Consider the following 23,250-nt stretch of genomic DNA (forward strand, 5'->3'; position numbering starts at 1 on the left):
GGCGGGCAGAAGAAGAAGAACGGGCAGCCAGAGGAGGAGGAACAGGGTGGCCAAAGGAGGAGGAACAGGGTGGCCAGAGGAGGAGGAACAGGTCGGCCAGAGGAGGAGGAACAGGTCGGCCAGAGGAGGAGGAACAGGTCGGCCAGAGGAGGAGGAACAGGTCGGCCAGAGGAGGAGGAACGTGGCGGCCAGAGGAGAAGGAACGGACAGCTGGGTACACTGTGGATATGGCATTCAGTAGCCCAGTAGTGCCTCCACATTAAGGCCTGCATTTTACACCCATCACTCCTCATCATCATGAGTATGAGTTTAAAGCTTAAAATCTGATAAGATCTTCTCCTTAATTTTGGATGAACTGAAAAAGGGCCAAGACCATTGGGTGACTCTGTCATGGTCTCCCATCATCACCCATTGCCATTGCCCCATCGTGACCACCCGTACCTTTTAACAAACTACAGGCCAACAGACTAGATATTTTGGGCTCTCATGCCCCTCTTTAGAATGTTCAGCAGATTATCTATTTACCATCTCTTTACTTAGAAAACACAAAAACGCTTCTCCAAAGGCCCAATTCCAATAAGTCACCCTTTTAGCCGTGCTGATGAAGAACAAGTATCAGTACAAAAAAAGAGTCTATGCCATAGTCTACCCACGAGAACTTTATTGCTGTCACGCAATGCATATCTGAAGTAAGAAGGAAGGACCGTTTGAGACCCACCAAGAGAACTTCAATCATTAAAGTGGAAATTCAGAAGGTGGGAGCTTCTGTATGACAGTTGAGTAGAGTTCCATGACTTCCTGTTTCAGTGACAACTGTTACGGGACAGGAAGTCTCTCCTCTAAGGACACGTACAGCCATACAAAGCAGATCGAACTCTTCCCCCTATGTCTCTCCAACAAGGACATAGACATCAATGAAAACGTGTTCTCATTGATGCCTATGTCCTCGTTGGGGAGATTGTCCCTTAATACTTGGCCGAATAACCCAACAGGAAGAGGGGTAAATCCCCAGAATGGACAAGAGCAAAATGTTTTAAGCGAAACTACAACATGAAGATGCACAATAAATAATAAACCAAAAACAATAAAACTAAAAACATTCCCAATGGGTTGGCTGATCCTTTCGGGCCGACTCATCTTTATCGTACGATTGTTCTTCAGCCTATGGAACTCTACCGTAAGTGTTCTGGCGTCCTCAGGTGGTTTGTGCTCTGTGGTTGACTATTAGCGTGGTGTGTGTTTTCTGGTGGAGGACTAGCTTCACTTTCTCCGCAAAACATTTGCCGCAATCGGAACAGAAAAAGCCTTCCTCGCTGGTTTCCTTTCCCGGGGACGTGTTTGCCGCACTCAGAACGGCATAAGGGCTTCTCACCGGTGTGGTGTGTGTCCTCTGGTGGATAATTAGGGTCACTTTCTGTGCAAAACATTTGCCGCAATCGGAACAGGAAAACGGCTTCTCCCCGGTGTGAATCCTCATGTGCTTGTCACGGTTTCCTTTACTGGGGAAGCATTTGCCGCATTCGGAACAGGAAAAGGGCTTCTCCCCGGTGTGGACCACTTGGTGTGTATTGAGCTGCGATTTCTGGGCGAAGGACTTTCCGCACACAGAACACGAGAAGGGTTTTTCCCCGGTGTGGACTCTCTGGTGCCGAACGAGTTCCCGCCTATTTTTAAAGGACTTCTTGCAATCGGAACATGAAAAAGGTGGTTCACCGGTGTGGACTCTCTGGTGTACAACCAGGTCATACTTTCTTATGAATGATTTTTCGCAGTCTGGGCAAGAGAAGATCTCCTTGCCGGCGTGACTCCTTTGATGCACATGGAGTTCAGATCTCTTTTCGAAAGACTTGCCGCACTCCGAGCATGACAACGCAGCCTTGTTTTCATGAAGTTCCGCATGTCGATCAAGGCAAAATTTCACTTTGAAACATTTGCCGCAATCCTGGCAAGGAAATGGGCGCTCGTTGGTGTGGGTTCGCTGATGCATAATGAGGGAACGTTTATGGGTGAAAGACTTCCCGCAGTCGGGACACAAAAATGGACCTTTCCCTGCCTGCGTCCTTTCAGAGACAGGGCTTGCTCCGGGAGAATACGATGTCCTGGAATCATCTTTATTACAATCGGGAGATAAAACAGGATGTCTCTCTGAGGAATTCTTGTATTCTTGTAGATCTTGTTTTCCTGTTGGAAATAAATTATTGATAATAAAATGCTCACTGTTCATGTTTTGCAGTCAGTCACGTATGTTGGTCTACTGGTCAGTTTTTTACCTGAATTCTGGCATGAAATTAGGCATCATGGAGTCATTTATGGGGACATGACGTTATATTGAGGAATGGAGATGGACCTTTTTATATGGTGTCCAGTATCTCCTCCTCATTTGTTGGGGACATGACGTTCTATTGAGGAATGGAGATGGACCTTCATATGGTGTACAGTATCTCCTCCTCATTTGTTGGTCACATGACGTTATATTGAGGAATGGAGATGGACCTTCATATGGTGTACAGTATCTCCTCCTCATTTGTTGGTCACATGACGTTATATTGAGGAATGGAGATGGACCTTTCATATGGTGTACAGTATCTCCTCCTCATTGGTTGGGGACATGACATCATATTGAGGAATGGAGATGGACAGATACATCAAGACCAAGGTAAGACACTGCCTAAGGAACAGTAAGCCTGAGTAACTGCAACTGTAGAAACCCACCAAAACAGGTGGAACTACATGTGTGTCCTGAAGGAACGTTCTAGTGCACTAGCAACATTTGGGGTATGCTGGGTGGAGGAGGGGTAATAAAGAGACTTACTATTTTTCGATTGTCCCAACCTCCTGTAGGTGGCGGTATAACACAACTGAATTCCTGTGTCTCTCAATGAATGATGGAGAAACAGACTTTTCCAGGTCAGCTAGCGTCCCTACATTTCTGGTCCACCATTTGCAATTGAGTCCCTTACTGGATGGTGTGAATGTTTGCTGATTCTTCCTCTCTCTTAGTCAATCCTCATCCCTTAAACCTGATGAAGTAAAATGTGACGTGCTGCATGTTATGTACGCAATACTTACCTGTGGTGATATCTAGGCAAGATTCCTCCTCTGTAATTGTCCATGTCATCTCAGCTTCCTCCATAGACAGCTGATCACCCCTCACATACGTCCGTTCCTCCTCTTTGACCTCAATTTTCATATCAATCACTTCTTCCCCCTAAAATCATAATATGAGTGCGAGCACTATTACCCGGAGACCACACACAAAAATATAATCCAGTATGATTATGTTTAGTTGGACAGTTTCAGCTCATTCTACCTGATCATGGTGAGGACTACAGAGATCTTCTGGTGTGGAATCCCGGGAATACAGAGGACGCGTCTGAGGGATCTCATGATGTTCCTGTGTGGAATCCCGGGAATACAGAGGACGGGCCTGAGGGATCTCATGATGTTCCTGTGTGGAATCCCGGGAATACAGAGGACGGGCCTGAGGGATCTCATGATGTTCCTGTGTGGAATCCTGGGAATACAGTGGACAGGGACATCTCTCTGGTGGGTTCCTCTTACTGGATCCATCTGTAGGAAACACACACACTGACTGAATACATTGTTTCTATGTGTTTATCAGATGATGGGGGATCTAGGTGGACCCTCCGTACTGCTCTCTCCTCTTACCCGGTAATGTGAGGGGCGGCTTATTCTCCATCATGACATCCTTGTAGAGATCCTGGTGTCCTTCTAAATACTCCCACTCCTCCATCACACCATCCTCCTCTTCTTTTTTTATCTCTTTTTTGATAGTAATATTAAAGTTACTCCAGTTTTCTCCCTGAATGTAAAACAAAATAATTTAAAAAATGCAGCTAGTGCACAGATCACAATGGAGCTATCGATGATAACAGATCTCGTACCTGATCCAGGTTAGGAATTGTGTCATCTTCCTGTGTGGAATCCCGGGAATACAGAGGACGGGGACATCTCTCTGGTGGGTTCCTCTTACTGGATCCATCTGTAGGAAACACACACACTGACTGAATACATTGTTTCTATGTGTGTATCAGATGATGGGGGATCTAGGTGGACCCTCCGTACTGCCCTCTCCTCTTACCCGGTGATGTGAGGGGCGGCTCATTCTCCATCACGACGTCCTTGTAGAGATCCCGGTGTCCTTCTAGATACTCCCACTCCTCCATGGAGAAATAGACAGTGACATCCTGACACCTTATAGGAACCTGACACACACAATGATACAGTCACCATCCAGACACATCCCTTGTCTGTTCCTGGATCATGTCCCAGAATTCCCGGCACCGCTCACCTCTCCTGTCAGCAGCTCAATCATCTTGTTGGTGGCATCTAGAATTTTCTTGTTGCTTCTCTCTGAGGTCAGTAAGGAATGTAGAGGAACCATAATGGAATCCGGTCCATCTCCGGATGTCTTCTTCACAAGTATGTTGTCCTGTGGAGGGGAAATAATAATCACTGTATACGCTTCTGAGCCAACTAAGTCTTCTACTGAAACCTATACACTGGTGGAGCTTTAGGTGATGACATCTCCTCCTGAAAGGTCTTGAGGTTTCTCCTCATTTTTGAATCTCATCCTTTGAGTTGGCTTAGGGCTGCCTCCTTTTCTTCAAGTGAAACCCGAACACTCTAGCGCCACGTGCAGCAATTTTTTTTGAGAATATAGAGGAGAGAGCAAGAAGAGACAGCAAGGGGGCTACATACTTTGTTGCTCTGGGGTGGCGCCCTGATGTCTCCAGGGTCTCAGGTGGGCTGTGCGGGCTCTCATGTGAGCTATGCGCACTCTCAGGTAGGCTATACAGGCTTTCAGGTGGACTATGCGCACTCTCAGATGGGCTAGGTGAGCTCTTAGGTGGGCTATAGGGACTCTCAGGTGGGCTATGCGGACTCTCAGATGGCTGTGCAGGGTCTCAGGTGGGCTATGCGGACTTTCAGATGGCTGTGTGGGGTCTCAGGTGGGCTATGCGGACTCTCAGATGGCTGTGTGGAGTCTCAGGTGGGCTATGCGGACTCTCAGATGGCTGTGTGGGGTCTCAGGTGGGCTATGCGGACTCTCAGATGGCTGTGTGGGGTCTCAGGTGGGCTCTCAGATGGCTGTGTGGGGTCTCAGGTGGGCTCTCAGATGGCTGTGTGGGGTCTCAAGTGGGATATGCAGGCTCTCAGATGGCTGTGTGGGGTCTCAGGTGGGCTATGTGGGGTCTCAGATGGCTATGTGGGGTCTCAGGTGGGCTCTCAGATGGCTGTGTGGGGTCTCAGGTGGGCTATGCCGACTCTCAGATGGCTGTGTTTGGTCTCAGGTGGGCTATGTAAGCTTTCAGGAGTGCTGTGCAGGAAGTGAAGGGGTCTCCCCAGGGGTCTGGAGGTGGGCAGCGTGCTGTCTGGAAGGAGCTGGAGATGTGGGGGCCAGTGCTTATTTACAAGCTGCAGCTGCCTGAGGTCCTGTGCTTGCTGGGGACCTCAGGCAGCTGCTTCTCTGGACACCTGACATCATTGGTTGCTAGGACTCCAACGACTGAAGGGGAGGAGCCTGTGCTGGGCTATGGCTCGCAGTGGATGCGCCAGCTTTGAAAGCCGGGGCACCCAGTGTCAGCGAATCATAACCGAGCGCAGGTCGGGCCATAGAATGCCCAGGTCTGCTATAGACAGTCCAACAGATCTTTGAAGAGAAAGCCGTCAGATACGTTTGGACATCCTAGCTGCGCTTTCCCTTTTCTAGAACAAAAATATATATTTTTTTAATGAAAACACTAATTTTTATCCATTTTGTAAGTTACAAATATTTTGGTAAAATGTTTAAATATTTTAGCAGCAAATGTTTAAAAAATGTATATGTCGCTAACATAAATTCTTAAAAAAAATATATAATGAGCCAGCTGTCACTAACACAAATTCTGTAAAGAAAAAAAAAATGTACAACTTCGTATACGATCAACAGTAACAAAAATTAAATATTATAGAACTAAAATAAATTCTATAAAAGAATTGTGTAAGTTAGTATACAATAGACAGTTTATTTTTTAACAGGTAATACAATTGGATTGGTAATTGGACAGTTTAAAGAAAAAAAATGTATAATAATATTTCAGGAGCAAACCTTTTAAAATAAAAATTTAATAAGCCAGCTGTCACTAACAAAAATTCTGTAAAATAATTGTGTAAGTTAGTAAACAATGGACAGTTAAAAATAATACATTATATATCTAATATTTCGGCAGCAAACCTTTAAATACAATTTGTAATGAGCCGGCGGTCACTAACACAAATTCTGTAAAAAAAAAAAATTTGTACAACTTAGTAAACAATCGACAGTAAAAAATATTTTTTTCCCCATATTTTAAAGAGTTGTCGGTCAGATAAAAAAAAAAAAATTGCAATAAAAAAAATTGTAACCAATTAGCAATATCCTGGTGATTTGTGATTGGGGAAAAAAGACTGGAGGAAATTTTTTTTGCCAGCCAGATATCAGTAAAAAAAAAAAAGAATGGGGGGCGAGCGCCTCACCTCTCCGGTCAGCAGGTAGATGATCTCCAGGGTGAGCTGTAATATCCTCTCGGTCAGACGTTTGCAGTTTGACTCCATTGCTTGCACTCTGTTGTACTCAATCCTGCAGCTATAGTGCCCATCCCCCAGTGCTAAGCATCATGGGTAAAAGGCAAGCTCCTAGGTGATTGGTTGTCCTCGGCCATTTTGTTGTAGCCCAACAAGCCAGATGGGACACACAGTTCGGTGTTATATTATGGTCAAGAATGTTTTTCCTAGACACTTGGAGTGTTTATTTGGCAAATCTTCATACGTTGGCTACAATAAAATGGCTGCCACCTGAAGCTTATATTGATTTATTTGTTAACGTGACACTGAACTCAGGAGCTAAATCAAAAAATTGCATCGAAGTTCCTTAACTACAAAATTACTGATTTGGAGCTCATCCAAAATTTTGGCAAAATTTGCCTCAAATGTCACCATATGGGCTGATTAGCTCTGGAGGTTGCCACCAATCCTGCACTATAGTGGTTGTCTAATGGAAAAGGTTGGTGACCCCCGAGGCTGTAGATCCTACAATCATCTCTGAATTGGTGCTGACACTGTCCTTGGTGCATGGAAGTACCTTAACTACAAAATTACGGATTTGGAGCTCACCAAAATTTTAGTTCTGGAGGTGCAGAAGTTGCCACCAATCTTGCGCTACAGTGGTTGTCTAATGGAAAAGGTTGCTTCCCGAGGCTGTAGATCCTCCAATCATCTCTGAATTGGTGCTGACACCGTCCTTCCTTCTGGAGGGTGGCTACGTTTGTTCCCCAGGGCCCCGTGTGTGTTGTAAAGTAGTCACTGTTCCAAGCTCACTCCTGTGATGGACTACATTTTAATTTGTATTGAGATTGTAGTCCATGCCGGAAGTGAGCTTGGAGCGGTGACTACTTTACAACACACACAGGAACCATGGAGAACAGACGTAGCTCCCCTCCAGAAGGAAGGACAGTGTTAGCACCAACCCGGAGAGGATTTGAGGATCTACAGCCTGGGGGTCACCAACCTTTTCCATTAGTCAACCGCTATAGTGCAAGATTGGTGGCAATTTCGATACCTCCAGAGCTAATCAGCCCATATGGAGACATTGGAGGAAAATTTTGACAAAATTTTGGTTAGCTCCAAATCCGTAATTTTGTAGTTAAGGTACTTGGATGCACCAAGGACAGTGTCAGTACCAATTCAGAGATGATTTCAATAGGGCTGCAGCTAACGATTATTTTCATAATCGATTAGTTAGATCAAGATCTACAGCCTCAGGGTTCACCAACCTTATACACAATAAGTGTTAATTTACAAATATTAGACCACTGGTGTGCCAGTGAACTACAGCATCAACGCCAACGTTCAGACCTAATCCGCCCATATGGTGACATTTCAAGCAAATTTTGGCAAAAATGTTGGAGACCTGAAAGTCAATTGTGGCAAAATCAATTTCACCAATTGATCAATATCACTATTTGATGTTCATCCCTAATCACAATACAGAATAAGTGACTTTATATTGTAATAATATATTCATAGAGAGCGTCCAGTTTGATGGGTTCTGGTTTTTTCTTTGGCTTAGGGTTGCGTTGCTCATCTCGTCTTCCAGCATAATAGAAATTCGTAAAATTGTACAAGATACTTGTAGATATTTTCCAGCGGTGTCACTGCTTCCCTTCAAAAAGGACTCACCCCTCCCCTCAAGCCAGGGCGCTCGGCCTAATCCTTGACGCTGAGCTCTCCTTTCATTGGTGCATTGGTGTAGTGAGTGGTAAGAGAAGGTGGGGTGCGGGCATGGTGGGTGTTGAGGGAATGGCAGGCTTGGTGGGCAGTGGGTACTGAGAGAAGGGGGTGTGATGGGTGTTGAGAGAGCGTAGGGTACGGGTGTGAATGGTTTAGAAACAAAGGCGGGAGCAGGTGGAGTGGGTGCTGAGAGAAAGGGAGGTGCAGTTGGGGTGGGTGCTGAGAGAAAGGGAGGTGCAGGCACAATGGGCTGTAAAAAAAGAGGGGCTGTTCGTGTACTTGGTACTGAGAAAAGGGGGTGTGCAGGTGTGATGGATGTTGAGAGAAAGGGGAGTACAGGTGAGGCTGGTTTAGGAACAAAGGTGGGAGCAGGTCTGGATGGATGGAGATTCCAGAGAGCTCCTCACATGTGAATGTAAAAGAACCCCCAAATAATGAAATACAAAAACAGAGTTTACCCCCAAAACCCCTGAAACTAAAATATCCAATTTTGGTCAGCAGACCATCACAAACTGCCCCATAGTTGTCCCATGGACAGAACGCCCCCATCCATATCCCGCCACTGTGATCTTTCAGCGGCCTCAGGGTGTGTGCGTTCTCTGGTGGATGATTAACGTCCCTTTTTGTGCAAAACATTTCCCGCACTCTGGACAGGAAAACGGCCTCTCCCCGGTGTGAACTCTCATGTGCTTATCGCGGTTCCCTTTACTGGGGAAGTATTTGCCGCAATCAGGACAGATAAAGGGCTTCTCGCCCGTGTGGACTATCTGGTGCGTTCTGAGTTGCGATATGAAGGGGAAACACTTCCCGCACTCGGAACACGAGAAGGGCTTCTCCCTGGTGTGGATACTGTGGTGACGAACGAAGTCTCGTTTGCTTTTGAAGGACTTCCTGCACTCGGAGCACGAGAAGGGAAGGTCGCCGGTGTGAATTCTCCGATGGACCGCCAGCTCATTTCTTCTAACGAACAACTTGTCGCAGTCCGGGCAAGAGAAGATCTCCTTACCGCTGTGGCCCATCTGATGGACGTGGAGCTCATATTTCTTTTTAAATGACTTGCTGCACTCCAAGCAGGACAAGGAATCCTGAGCGTTCGCGTATTGTTCGTGAAGTTTTGCGTGCCGCTCAAGACAACATTGAACCTTGAAGCATTTGCCACAATCGGCACAAGGAAACGGGCGCTCGTCGGTGTGGGTTTGCTGGTGGTTAATGAGCGCGTGATTACCGGTAAAGCCTTTCCCGCACTCTGAACAGGAAAATGAGCACTTTTTTGTCTGCGTCTGATCTATGTTTTGAGTGGCAACGCTTCCTTCTGGAGAAATAAGTACCACGCCATCGTCTTCTGAAGATACATTATGATGTTCCTCTGAGGTATTCCAACCATTGTTTTCACCTGTTGGGAAGAAATGTACCATGCAACCAAACCAACATTGGCTCACTGGGTCAAGGTGTACATACACTGCTGACATTGTTATGGCGAGGAACAGAGATGGACCTTCCTCCACCTCATTGGTTGGAAACCAAGTTACACTGAGAAAAGGAGACCTTTCATATGGTGCATAGTAACTTTTCTTATTTTGAAGGTCCATCTCCATTCCTCAATATAACGTCATGTCCCCGACAAATGAGGAGGAGACACTGTACACCATATGAAGGTCCATCTTCATTCCTCAATATAACGTCATGTGACCAACAAATGAGGAGATACTGTACACCATATGAAGGTCCATCTCCATTCCTCAATATAACGTCATGTCCCCAAGAAATGAGGAGGAGATACTGGATACCGTATGGAAGGTCCGTCTATGAGTATATGATGTACAGTATCTCTACTACTTTATTGGTAAGGTGACGTTATATTGAGGAATGGAGATGGACCTTCATATGGTGTACAGGATCTCCTCCTCATTTGTTGGGGACATGACGTTATATTGAGGAATGGAGATGGACCTTTTCCATAGAGTACAGTACCTCAGTTGTTGGAGACACACTAGCTCACGGGATGACTGAATAATGGAAATATTTTTATTATAGGTTGAAGGAGTTCTGTATATGAGAGAACATTGATTTTCCTTGTATGGTGCACACTGGGTGAAAATATAGAACTCTCCATTTTTTGCTAAAAACTCATCAAGAAACAACGACTTTTTCGGGTCAACTTAGAATAGTTTACTAATAAAATTGGGATCCCAACTTTTCTGGTCTACAACTTATAATCGTCCGTCTCCTCTCTCTGGATGGGGTGAAGGTTTGCCGATTGTTCCTCACTTTCAATCAGTCTGAATTCCATGGAAGGCAAAGGCCTAACTACCCCCAGAAGCAGATACTCACCGATCCATCACTAGGTGTTCCATCAGTAGGTGGTCCATCACTAGGTGGTCCATCACTAGGTGGTCCATCACTAGGTGGTCCATCACTAGGTGGTCCATCACTAGGGGGATGGACCTATCCATCACTCCCGCACCACTTATATTAGCTGATGGCAGCCAAACTTAGTTAGTGGGGTGAGGGGGATCAAGTACTGTATATACTGCTGGGCAGGCAAGGTTAGGTTGAACGCTTTACCCCACCTTGGCAAAGCATGGGTACCCCCAAAATCCGGAACTAAAATTAAACTACGAGGCCCTACATCGTGTGTCTAATACTTACCCGTGCCACTATCCAGAGGAGACTCCTCCTTTATAATTGTTGTAATAATTCCTTCTTCCTGCATACACAGCTGATTACCCCCCACCTGCATTTCTTCTTCCTCTTCCTTGACCTGAGAACACGCAAATTGTTTTTCCCGCACGTGAATACTCTGGTGTTGAGCAAGTTCTTGGCTACTTTTGAAGGACTGCATGCAGTCAGAACAAGAAAAGAGCGCTTCAGACGCGTGAGTTCTCTCGTGCAGAACCAGGTCATGTTTTTTTAGGAACGGTTTATTGCAGTGCCGACAAGGAAATGTCCCCTCGTTGGTGTGGGAGCTCTGGTGGAACACGAGAGCGCGTTTCCGGGTAAAACCTTTCCCGCACTCCAAACAGAAAAACGGACCCTTCCCCGTGTGCGTCCTCTGGTGCCCGCTGAGTGATGAGATGGAGGTGAAACATTTTCCGCACTCGGAACATGGAAATGTCTTTGTAACTGTATCCGGGTTATTGGGAGAAGACTCCTCCAGGTTGGAATGGTGTAGAGCTCCATCTGCTCTGTGGAAGCTTGGTTGGACATTTGGGATGACGGGGCGGGATTTATTATTGGATGCCTCAGAATTAAGCAGCTCTGTTGATCTCAGCATATTATCCAGTCGGTGATGTGCGTATTGGCTGGCAAGGCTTACTCCAGGAGAACAGTGTACCACGCCATTGTAATCTGGAGGTAAAATGGGGTGTCCCTCGGGGGTACTCCAGCCATCAGGTCCACCTGTTGGAAATAAATGTTTTATTAACACAATTATGCTCCTTCTTCACGCTTGAGGTCAAGAATCACGTATGTTGGTCTAAGAGTCAACCACCCCTAGAGCTCTGGCAGCGAAAGATAGAAGTCAAATACTGCGGAGGATACAACCAAAGTAACTATGGCGCCTTGGCTTGAGATGTACATTATATTGTGTAGCGTCCTCTGCTATGTCGCTACTAAATTTAGTTCTATATCTGGACTGTAATCAGTCTGGATGCTGATTTCTGAGTTCTGCAGGTTTCCCTGGGCCTGGTGGATTGATTGCTTCCCCCTGTTGCTGGGTTGGGGCCTCAGCATACAGTGAGGGAGGATCCATCCTCAGGCTGTGACTATGCACCTGACTCTGACCAATCCCTGAGCAGGCTGACTCAGAGGTATGGCTGGAGCAAGGCGATAAAGGTTTGGGGACACCTTCCAGAACTCTCTCTCTCCCCTGGGGCCCTCCTTGGGAGGAGGTCTGTGTGCGACAGGATGCCTGGTCTACACCTCAGCATGTGGCAAGTGGGATGCCGTGGTGTAAAGCACGCCGCCACTGGACTCTACAGAAGGGGAGACGTGTTCTCAACAGTACTCACCTGTGCTGATATCTAGAAAAGATTCCCGCTTTATTCTTGTCCTACTCTTTTCACGTTCCTGCACCGGCAGCTGATCACCCCTCACAGAAGTCTTTTCTTCATCTCTCTTGAACTCTGGACCCGAGACGGGCTTTTCACCGGTGTGAATTCTCTGGTGTTTATCAAGTTCTTGTTTATTATTGAAGGACTTCTTGCACTCGGAACAAGAAATGGGCGGTTTACGGACGTGCAGCTTCTGGTGTTGGAGCAGGTCATGTTTTTTCATGAAGGGTTTGTTGCAATACAGACAAGGGAACGGGCCCTCGTTGGTGTGGGAGCTCTGGTGAAAAACAAGAGCGCGTTTCCGGGTGAAACCTTTCCCACACTCCAAACAGAAAAACGGACCCTTACCCGTGTGCGTCCTCTGATGTCCACTGAGAGAGGAGATCGATGTAAAACCTTTTCCACATTCAGAACATGAAAACGTCTTATTGTCTTTCATTGTAACTGTGTCCAATTTATTGGAAGAAGATTCCTCTGGGTTGTTTGGTGATCCATCTGCATTGTGACAGCTTGGTTGGACATTTGGAATCGTAGTATGTGATTTTTCATTGGGTTCCCCAGAATTAAACCGATCTGTTGATATCTCCACATTCAGTCTGTGATGTGTATACTGGGCACCAAGGCTTACTCCTGGAGAATATTGTGCCATGCTGTTATCTTCTTCCCTATAATCTGGAGGTAACGTGAGATGTTCCTCTGAAGGTTTCCAGTCGTCATGTCCACCTATGAAGAACAATTATATTATTGTTATTAATACCAGCGTGTTCATTGTTCATATATTGCAGCACGTAGTCATGTATGTTGGCCTGGTTCTCAACTCTGAGGTCTAGTACACAAGGATAGAGGTCAGATAAGATGTACATATACCGATGGACCTTCATATGGTGTACAGTATCTCCTCATTTGTTGGTCACATGACATTATATTGAGGAATGGCCAACTTATAGTTGCCAAAAATTGTACTACTTCACATTTTGAATGGTAGACCAACAAAGTAGAAGTGCGGCACTTTGTGTCTGATACTTACCCGTGTTGTTATCTAGAAAATATTCCTCCTTTATTATGGTTGTGATCACTTCATCTTCCTGCACAGGCAGCTGATCACTCCTCACAGAAGACTTTTCTTTCTCCTCCATGAACTCTGGACACGAGACGGGCTTTTCCCCAGTGTGAATTCTCTGGTGCTGAACAAGTTCTTGTTTATTTCTGAAGGACTTCTTGCACTCGGAACAAGAAATGGGCGGTTTACGGACGTGCAGCTTCTGGTGTTGGAGCAGGTCATGTTTTTTCATGAAGGGTTTGTTGCAATACAGACAAGGGAACGGGCCCTCGTTGGTGTGGGAGCTCTGGTGAAAAACGAGAGCGCGCTTCCGGGTGAAACCTTTACCACATTCCAAGCAGAAAAACGGACCCTTCCCCGTGTGTGTCCTCTGATGTCCACTGAGAGAGGAGATCGATGTAAAACCTTTTCCACATTCAGAACATGAAAATATCTTATTATCTTTCTTTGTAGCTGTATCCAAAGTATTGGAAGAAGGTTCCTCAGGATTAGAAGGGTCTGGTGATCCTTCTGTGCTTTGACAGCTTGGTGGTTGGACATCTGGGATAAGAGCATGTGACTTATCATTGGCTTATTTTGTGAGCCCAAACACATGCTACAAATAAACCTTTTTTTAACTCCATTTTTAGCCATTTTAGTCGGCGACAATACAAAGCAAAAAAATGCCAACAAATCTGTCAAATAAATAAATGGCCGCCCATGAGATTTTAGCAGCTTGCTAGCAAAATTGCCAAAATTATTATTTTTGTAATATATACTTTCGTCTTTGTTGGTTACCGAAATTCTTTTTTTTTTTTTAAAAACATCTTAAAAATTAAACAATTGTTACTTTCATTTAAAAAAAAACCTACAAAATGCCGGTAATATTGTATCCAGTTGCGAGCAGCTGTTTAAAAAATGTATAATTCAGTTAAGAAAAATTAAGCAAAAAAAGTAATAACAACAAAATAATAACACGATAAAAATAATCATAAAAAGCAATAATAAAAAATAAACAAAAATAACACAAAAATAATCATAAAAAAATAAATAAAAAAGTAAGAAAAATATTTCTCAATTAGCAACTTCCTCGTGATTTGTCCTTGAAATTAAACTGTTGTAAACCGCGTTGTCGGGCAGGTATCGGAAAAAAATAAAATGAACCTAACAGAATCCTCCTCACCTCTCCGGTCAGCAGGTAGATGATGTCCAGGGCGAGCTGTAATATTTGCTCGGACAGACGCTTGCAATCTGGCTCCATTGCTCTCCCTCTGCTCCACTCGCTTCCTGCAACAATAGTGCCCATCCCCCTTCCCCAATGCTGAGCATCATGGGTAAAAGGCAGGCTCTTCAGCGATTGGCTCTTCTCGTCCATATTGTTGTAGCCCCAGCAGACCAGAATGAGCAGCATTGAGGAGAATGTCTTCCACCATTGATGTGTTGATTGGGCTGCATTCCTAGCTGGGCTTCAGTACAATGGCCGCCAGCAGCTTACGCTTTATCATTATCTGTCTATTCAGCTTTTGTAAAAAAAAGACGATTAAAAAAAAATATATATAATAAAAATTTAAAGTGTATTATCGCTTTAAATTTGTAATTTTTTTCTGTAAATAAAAAAAGAAAGAAACTACAGACAAAAAAATAGCAAAAAAGAAAAAACAAATGTTTTAATTTTTCAAGCAAATTGTGCAAATTTTTCAAGCAAATTTTTGTAGCCCGGCAGACCGGAATGGACAGCATTGAAGAGAATGTCTTCCACCATTGCTGTGTTTATTGGGCTGCATTTCTGGTTGTTTTCACTTACGGGCTTCAGTAAAATGGCCGCCAGCAGCTTACGCTTTATCATTATCTATTCAGCTTTGTAAAAAAGATGATTTAAAAAAATTCTAAAATTTAAAGTGTAATATCGCTTTAAATTCATTTATTTTTCTGTAAAAAAAAACAAACAAAATTTTTGTTTTTTAAATCACCCAAAAACATAACAAAGCAACAGGCTTAGGTTTTATTTTTTCAAACTGAAGGCAACACCGGTAAATCAACAAAAACACCCCACATAATTGTTTATTATATTTTGAGATAATATTATTTTTTGTATATTTATGTTATCCAATTCCTCTTTTTTTTTGGTTTATTTGTAATCCTTTATTTAAAGCATTAGAGGTCACCGAGAGACCAATGAGTTTATATCCGAATCGTGTAAAATAACAAATTCGGAACAATAAAGTCAGTGAAAAATAAAGATTGGACGTGGAACCCGGAATCACCTGGACAGTCCGGGTTTTGAGTCCTGTGTCCAGCTAAAACCCGGACACGGCACATACAGGACTCAAAACACGGACTGTCCAGGCAGGGCCGGATTTACTCTCTCTGTTGCCCCAAGGCCAAGTTCCTTAATGCGCCCCCCCCCCACTGAATGAATAGTAGTCCCCCATATGTCACCAGCATTGGTATGCTAGAAGTAATGGCACCTTGTGTATGTTCTCCTCCATCACCTCAGTTGGCGGCAGGTCATTGCAATGCTCAGGGCGTCCTTATAATGAGCCAGCCTGAGGCGTTTCCCCCGGCAGCAGCTCTTTCGCTCACATTGGGGGGCGGTAGGCAGAGTGACGCGGCCATGGCTCTGCTGCACAATAGTTGAGGTTCCTAAGAGCCATGTAAGGGCCACACACATCTCTCCATATGGAAGGTCCATCTCCATTCCTCTCCCAGATATTAGTAACCTGGGACACTCTTCCAGACGTCCAGGCGAGCTCCTGGCAACCAGTGACGTCACTGCTCGTCATCCAGCAACACCGCCCCCCCCCCTTTGACTTCTTCCCAAAAGGCAGGGCTCGGTTATTTTACTATACCCTATGAAAGGAGACACTGTGATGGTATTTTTCAGGGGAGGCCTTCAGATGGAGAATGTGTGTCGATAGTGTGATGTCATTGAAAAGATAATGTTGGCATTGTTGATGTTATAAAGGGTAAGCAGCAGATGAGGATTGGGGTGAGGGGGGCAGAGGTTTGGCATTTGCCCCCTGGAGCAGTACTAATAAGACACGTCCGGTAGGTGGCCCTGAGTGCAGCTACTTCACCATTATAATGGGACCTCTGGCCAGTGACCCATGTTGACCACTGTTCCATATATATATATTTACCGGTTCCCCGTTAAGACCTGTCCCGGCCTTTTGGCTTAGATCAAGTCTATGATCTGTTCCAATCAGTTTTCGGGGAAGAACAAAGTCTTCTCCTTCAGGTCTAGTATTTCCTAGTGTTGGGGGCCCTTTTCCTCCTGGGTTGATGCCGGCCCGGTGAACCAGACTTCTTGCAAGTTGTAGGCAGGAACCCCTCCAGTGCCAATGCCTTCTGGTAGGAATGGGCCGGCACTTGTCTGGCCAGGGGTTGGAACCGCAAGGAGTTTCCAATGATGATCCCCCCTGCATCCCAGAGGTGCCAGAGAAACACAATGGGTGTGGGACCCCACGGTGTGGCACATGGTCACATCACCATATTGTCTTCTGTCTAGTCTGGAGGGATTTGTATATCGCGAGGGCTGCTGTGTCCTGCACATGGCACCTTATGTATTTACTACATAGGGTGCAGGTCTTTCCTGGGGCCTGCCCTGATGTTGGGGTGATGGATCTACGGCCTTCATGGGTCTTTTTCCTCACCTCACTCAGTGGTTTTTATAGGGATATTTTGGAATGGTCCTGTCCTATTTATGCCCAGTATTTGGTGTGGTGGTGGCACCAGTCAACAACACACACAAAATGAGACGCTTCCTAGCAAAACAGGAGTAGGCAACCTCGGCATTCCATCTGTGGTAATACTACAAATCCCATGAGGCATTGCAAAACGGTGACAGGCACAGACATGGCTCACGGAGGCATTTGAAGTTGGAGAGCAAAGGTTCCCAAACCCTGTAGTAGAGGTTTATGTCTGGCAGACCTACACCACGGCAATGTTCAGTAGGTAGGTAGGCCAAGAAGTAAGGAGGAACCCCCCCATTATTTATTTCCTTGTTGGAGAGATTTCCCCTCAACTCCTGTCCTGGTGACACAACAGGAAGTGGGGAAATCTCCTCACGAGGAACACAGACAAGGGCAGAAATTTTGAGTTTTACGTAATGCACTGCAGCCAGATTCCAAAGTGTTCCTCACATGTGGGGTAGGTGGGTCTGCTTCCTTAATATGGGTTGTGTCACATCTTCTACCTCTGTTTCATCACCTATGTCTGCAGGAAAGATCTCAGTACTGAAGGTGTGCCAAAAGGATGACTTGATGAGGTAGTCAGGTGAAAAGACTTGTCTTTAATCATCAGTTGAGTTGTCCTGCCCCTTCAGGGCAGGAGAGATGATGTGCAGTAGAGTGATTGACTTGGCAGTGGAAAGAGAAATGGAAGTGGAAGAGAGCAGCTGTACCTAAAGGTGCCCATACACTGCACGATTATCGTACGATAATCGTATGCGATCGGTTTTTCGTACGATAATCGAGCAGTGTGAACGGAGACGTGCGACCGTTTCTACTGTACGGTCGCACGTCTTCTGTCGAACCAGCATGTTCGAAAACCAGCCGGGAATCGTACGATTCTCGGCTGGTTAGAACGGTGCTCGGAAGACAAATGCTGAACGGGCCGCTGTGCGCACGCGCACACGGCCCGTTCAGCATTGCGGTCATCGGAAGCCCGCCCCTCAGGGGGGCGGGCTTGCGATGATCGAGAGTGCGATCTGCCTGTCCAAGATAGGCAGATCGTACGTTTTTTTAATCCCTTTACAACCATCGCAAGACTAAAGTCTTGCGATGGTTGTAGAGTGTATGGCCACCTTAACACTGCCGAGTCAATGCACATCCAAGCCCTTACAAAAATCCAACGCATTTTGGAGGTAATAGAATCTCCCTTCTTCAGAAGGGAGGTTCTATTACCTCCTAAATGCGTTGGATTTCTACTGAAAACAGACAATCGTATGAAATCACCTACCCACCTCATTGAGTGACCCCTTTGACTCTCCTTTCCTTCTTCACCTCAGGTTTTCATCAACAGTCCCTCAGTGGGTCGAGGAAAAACCTTGTTTGAGAGAAACCTAACCGCTCTGCTGACACTACCAAACCTAGAGTTCTTCATATTATATGGACCTAGATGTTCCTCAGATCCGCCGTCACTTCTGACTAAAGCCTCCCTTGATACACAGGGCTTTTGGTAAATGAGACACAGCAAGGATCATGCAGTGGGTGTGTCTGAGAATCAGGGTTCCCAGATCATCTGGTTATGTTATGGTAAGCTCAGAATACCTGTGAGGCAGGGGGTAACTAGAAATCACAGGGCCCCATAGCAAAATTTTGTATGGGGCCCTGTGATTTCTAGTTATACCCCTTGCAGAGCCCACTTGAGATCCCACACAGCCCACCTGAGGGTGACCCTGCAGAGCCGACCATAGACTCTCTATGGTGGGCTCTACAGCGTAGCCCTCGGGTGGGCTGGTCGCACTCCTTACCTGTCCGCCTCCTCTTCCTCCACGCTCGCTAATGTGCCCCGCCTCCTCCGTCGCCGGGCCTGCCTCCTTCTCCGTCACCGGGCCCTGCCTCCTCCCCTGCTGTCGACCACGGGCCCCGCCTCCTCCTTCACTGCCGGGTCCGGCCTCCTCCACCGCCGCTGCTGGTTCTCATTGACTCTGGAGACGAACGCGCTGCTGCACAGATTACGGTCAATGATCTGAACAGCAGCGCATTCTTCTTCAGAGCCGCCAGTGAAAGCCACCAGCAGAGGATGCCATAGCGACCAAGGGGGCCCGCTCGGCATCTGGCCGGGCCCCATAGCGGCCGTCTGTGTCTTTTTGCCAGCTTCCTGTTTCTGAAAGAGCTTATACTTCTGCTGTTTTCTCATTGCTGACCCGGACTGTCTGACCCTTCTACGCTTGCTGCCCGCCCTGATCTTCTGCCCGCCCCGGACTTTGCTCATCTCCTGCGTTTATCCTCTGATTGCTAGTTGACGTCGTTGGACCGTCTGACCACCCTATGCTAGCCGCCTGCCTTGAACTCTGCCTGGATCTGACTACTGTCTCCTCATTGGAGCCCATCCCTTGGCGGAGCAACCCTGGGGACCGCGACCTGGTACCAGCAAGCAGCCAAGCCCATCTCCACCATCAGGAGCTCTGGTGAACACCGGCTGGTACTTAGACTCTGCCCCTCAGGGAAGCACGTGTCACTTGCCAGGGGGTGTCATCCTAACAGGTTACTGGCAGAAGGTGGGAGAAGGTGCTGGGCTGGTGCACTACAAAAATGCCTTGTGAGGTAAAAATCAAAACAGCACAAATGTTTGCAATACATTTTAAATCAGCGGATAACTTTTGGTTGAAAAAAAACGAGATTGCACCAAAACAAATATGACTAAAATATCCAGTATCTTTTAAACTGCCTCATCATTAATCAACTATTTGGGCCTACAAAAGGCCACCATAGGTTTCTCAGCAGCCTCAGGTGGAGTGCTTATTCTGGTGGAGAATTAGCGTCACCTTCTGTGCAAAACATTTGCCGCATTCTGAACAGGAAAATGGCTTCTCCCCGGTGTGAATTCTCATGTGCTTGTCACAGTTTCCTTTATTGGAGAAACACTTTCCACACTCGGAACAGGAAAAGGGCTTCTCGCCGGTATACTTCGCTGGTCTACCATTCAAAATGTGAAGTGCGGCACTTTGTGTCTGATACTTACCCGTGTTGTTATCTAGAAAATATTCCTCCTTTATTATGGTTGTGATCACTTCATCTTCCTGCACAGGCAGCTGATCACTCCTCACAGAAGTCTTTTCTTTCTCCTCCATGAACTCAGGACACGAGACGGGCTTTTCCCCGGTGTGAATTCTCTGGTGCTGAACAAGTTCTTGTTTATTTTTGAAGGACTTCTTGCACTCGGAACAAGAAATGGGCGGTTTACGGACGTGCAGCTTCTGGTGTTGGAGCAGGTCATGTTTTTTCATGAAGGGTTTGTTGCAATACAGACAAGGGAACGGGCCCTCGTTGGTGTGGGAGCTCTGGTGAAAAACGAGAGCGCGCTTCCGGGTGAAACCTTTACCACATTCCAAGCAGAAAAACGGACCATTCCCCGTGTGTGTCCTCTGATGTCCACTGAGAGAGGCGATTGATTTAAAACCTTTTCCACATTCAGAACATGAAAATATCTTATTGTCTTTCTTTGTAGCTGTATCCAAAGTATTGGAAGAAGGTTCCTCAGGATTAGAAGGGTCTGGTGATCCTTCTGTGCTTTGACAGCTTGGTGGTTGGACATCTGGGATAAGAGCATGTGACTTATCATTGGCTTCCTCGGAATTCAACAACTCTTTTGTTCTCACCATATGATCAAGTTTGTGATGTATATATTGGTTGACCAGGTTTAGTCCGGGAGAGTATTGTGCCATGCCATCTTCTTCATTAAAATCTGGAGGTAAAGTGTGTCCTTCTGAGGTATTCCAGCCATCGTGTCCACCTGATGAAATATTAGTAACATGTTCATTGTTCATATTTTACAGTCAGGAGTCATGTATGTTACTCTAATAATAAAATGTTTCCCAAAGGCCTGACACCGAACTCCGTACAATAATATCACCAACACAAAAATAGAATTTAGAAGGTGTACATGACAACCAATAGAGATGGACCTTCCCCACCTCATTTGTTGGGAACATGAAGTTATATTGAGGAATGGAGATGGACCTTCCATATGGTGTACAGTATCTCCTCCATTATTTGTTGGTCACATGGCGTTATATTGAGGAATGGAGATGGACCTTCCATATGGTGTACAGTATCTCCTCCTCATGTGTTGGAGACATGAGGTTATATTGGGGAATAAAGATGGACCTTTATATGGTGTACAGCAGGGCTCAAAATTTCCACTCGCCCCCTCGCAAATTGCGAGTGAAAATTGCATGGGGGCGAGTGGAAATGAAGCTATCGACTCACTCTGGCACTGTCATGAACAGAGGCAGCTGCTCGTCCAGCCATAGATGATCGATCAGCAGACCTGCATGTAAGCCCTGTGTGTAATGCTGCGTGTATGGCCTGCGTGTAATGCTGCGTGTATGCCCTGCATGTGGTGCTGCGTGTAATGCCCTACGTGTTCTGCTGCGCGTGTTGTGTCGTGTGTGTGTTAGTGCAATGGCCGGTATTGGTCCAGCAAGAGAATGTTTAGTTTGTTCCCAGGTACACTTGGTATATCTGTGCACAAGTAGAATAGGATGGAGTGGGGTCAGGCAAGGCAACTGGTGGCGAGTAACTTTTAAGGCCTGGCTAGTAGCTCAGGACCTGAAATTTTGAGCCCTGGTGTACAGTATCTCCTCATTTGTTGGGGACATGACGTTATATTGAGGAATGGAGATGGACCTTCATATGGTGTACAGTATCTCCTCCTCACTGTCTAGGTGGACCCTACGTACTGCTCTCTCCTCTTACCCGGTGATGTGAGGGGCGGCTCATTCTCCATCATGACGTCCTTGTAGAGATCCCGGTGTCCTTCTAGATACTCCCACTCCTCCATGGAGAAATAGACAGAGACATCCTGACACCGTATAGGAACCTGACACACACAATGATACTGTCACCATCCAGACACATCCCTTGTCTGTTCCTGGACCACGTCCCAGAATCCCTGACACCGCTCACCTCTCCTGTCAGCAGCTCTATGATCTTCTTGGTGGCTTCTAGGATCTTCTTGTCGTCCTTTGGAATCAGGAAGGAATGTGAAGGACCCATAATGGAGTTCTGTCCACCTTCTGAGGTCTTTTTCATGACTGTGTAATCCTGTGGATGCAGAATAGGGATCACGGTATATAAATATATCTTTCTACCATTATGATGCTTCTTTGTGCTGACCACGTGCCTGGTTATGGGTCCTCCTCATGGTCTGCGGTGATGAACAAGGGACTTTTCAAGCTTTGAAGAAGTCCTGACCCGACACTGGGCCCTTTGTGAAGCTGGATGCAGCGTTAGGGTTATCTGTGCTACCTTATTAATGATGAATTAAATACCATGAGTGCGTGTGCATTGTGCAAGGCGTGGCCACATAGGGATGCTGGAGAGAAGCTGCATCTGATCAAGTCCAAGTACTTGTCAAAAAAGCTGTACACATAGTGTCCTTTGGTTGCTAGGAAATAGGCAGCTTCTGCCACCTAGTGTCCTTTGGTTTCTAGGACGCAGGCAGCTTCTGCCACCTAGTGTCCTTTGTTTGCTAGGACGCAAGCAGCTTCTGCCACCTAGTGTCCTTTGGTTGCTAGGATATAGGCAGCTTTTGCCACCTAGTGTCCTTTGGTTGCTAGGACCCAGGCAGCTTCTGCCACCTAGTGTCCTTTGTTTGCTAGGACGCAGGCAGCTTCTGCCACCTAGTGTCCTTTGGTTGCTAGGATACAGGCAGCTTCTGCCACCTAGTGTCCTTTGTTTGCTAGGACGCAGAAAGCTTCTGCCACCTAGTGTTCTTTGGTTGCTAGGACACAGGCAGCTTCTGCCACCTAGTGTCCTTTGGTTGCTAGGACACAGGCAGCTTCTACCACCTAGTGTCCTTTGGTTGCTAGGATACAGGCAGCTTCTGCCACCTAGTGTCCTTTGGTTGCTAGGACGCAGGAAGCTTATGTCACCTAGTGTCTGTTGCTTACTAGGACGCAGAAAGCTTCTGTCATCTAGTGTGCTTTGGTTGCTAGGACACAGGCAGCTTGTGCCACCTAGTGTCCTTTGGTTGCTAGGATGCAGGTGTCTCAAACAGAGTGCATTTGCGCTGTACGAATGTAAACAATGGCACAAACATGCGTACAGTGTAAAATACAGTCCATACCTTAGACCGTGGGTACAGATTTTTCTTTTTTTTTTTTTAAATACATCTGAACGCAGCAGTGGCGTAACCAGAGTTATTGGCGCCCGGGGCAGA

General features: G+C 46.1%; 2 protein-coding genes and 1 long non-coding RNA gene across 5 annotated transcripts in view; 1 reads left to right on the top strand and 2 right to left on the bottom strand.

Moving 5' to 3' along the window:
• Positions 1-2,059, bottom strand: part of LOC108788101 (zinc finger protein 208-like) — a 74,919-nt gene extending 72,860 nt beyond the window's left edge. The window contains exon 1 of the mRNA XM_018557835.1: positions 1,412-2,059. Within this exon, the coding sequence (XP_018413337.1) occupies positions 1,412-1,987 (576 nt within the window). The 5' untranslated portion in view covers positions 1,988-2,059. The remainder of the gene's footprint in view (positions 1-1,411) is intronic.
• A 1,565-nt stretch (positions 2,060-3,624) lies between these two features.
• Positions 3,625-22,129, bottom strand: LOC108788110 (oocyte zinc finger protein XlCOF7.2-like). 3 transcript variants are annotated; one of them, XM_018557844.1, is made up of 3 exons: positions 21,996-22,129; positions 4,182-4,226; positions 3,625-3,748 (listed from the first exon to the last, which is right to left on the bottom strand). In XM_018557844.1, exons 1-3 carry the CDS (start codon positions 22,119-22,121, stop codon positions 3,635-3,637), a joined length of 285 nt encoding a protein of 94 aa, XP_018413346.1. In that variant the 5' UTR covers positions 22,122-22,129; the 3' UTR covers positions 3,625-3,634. The 3 variants fall into 3 exon arrangements, with proteins under 3 accessions (XP_018413346.1, XP_018413348.1, XP_018413347.1); XM_018557846.1 differs by having other exon boundaries at positions 3,625-3,735; positions 4,169-4,226; XM_018557845.1 differs by having other exon boundaries at positions 3,625-3,729; positions 4,163-4,226.
• LOC108788119 lies at positions 13,744-19,981 on the top strand. The gene is made up of 4 exons (XR_001941313.1): positions 13,744-13,758; positions 16,878-16,883; positions 17,634-17,637; positions 19,847-19,981. It is a non-coding gene; the product is annotated as an uncharacterized LOC108788119 (long non-coding RNA).
• Positions 22,130-23,250: the final 1,121 nt, after the last annotated feature.

This window comes from Nanorana parkeri, unplaced genomic scaffold (genome assembly GCF_000935625.1).
Source record: "Nanorana parkeri isolate BGI_ZX_2015 unplaced genomic scaffold, ASM93562v1 scaffold305, whole genome shotgun sequence".
In the NCBI taxonomy this organism is placed as follows: Eukaryota; Metazoa; Chordata; class Amphibia; order Anura; family Dicroglossidae; genus Nanorana; species Nanorana parkeri.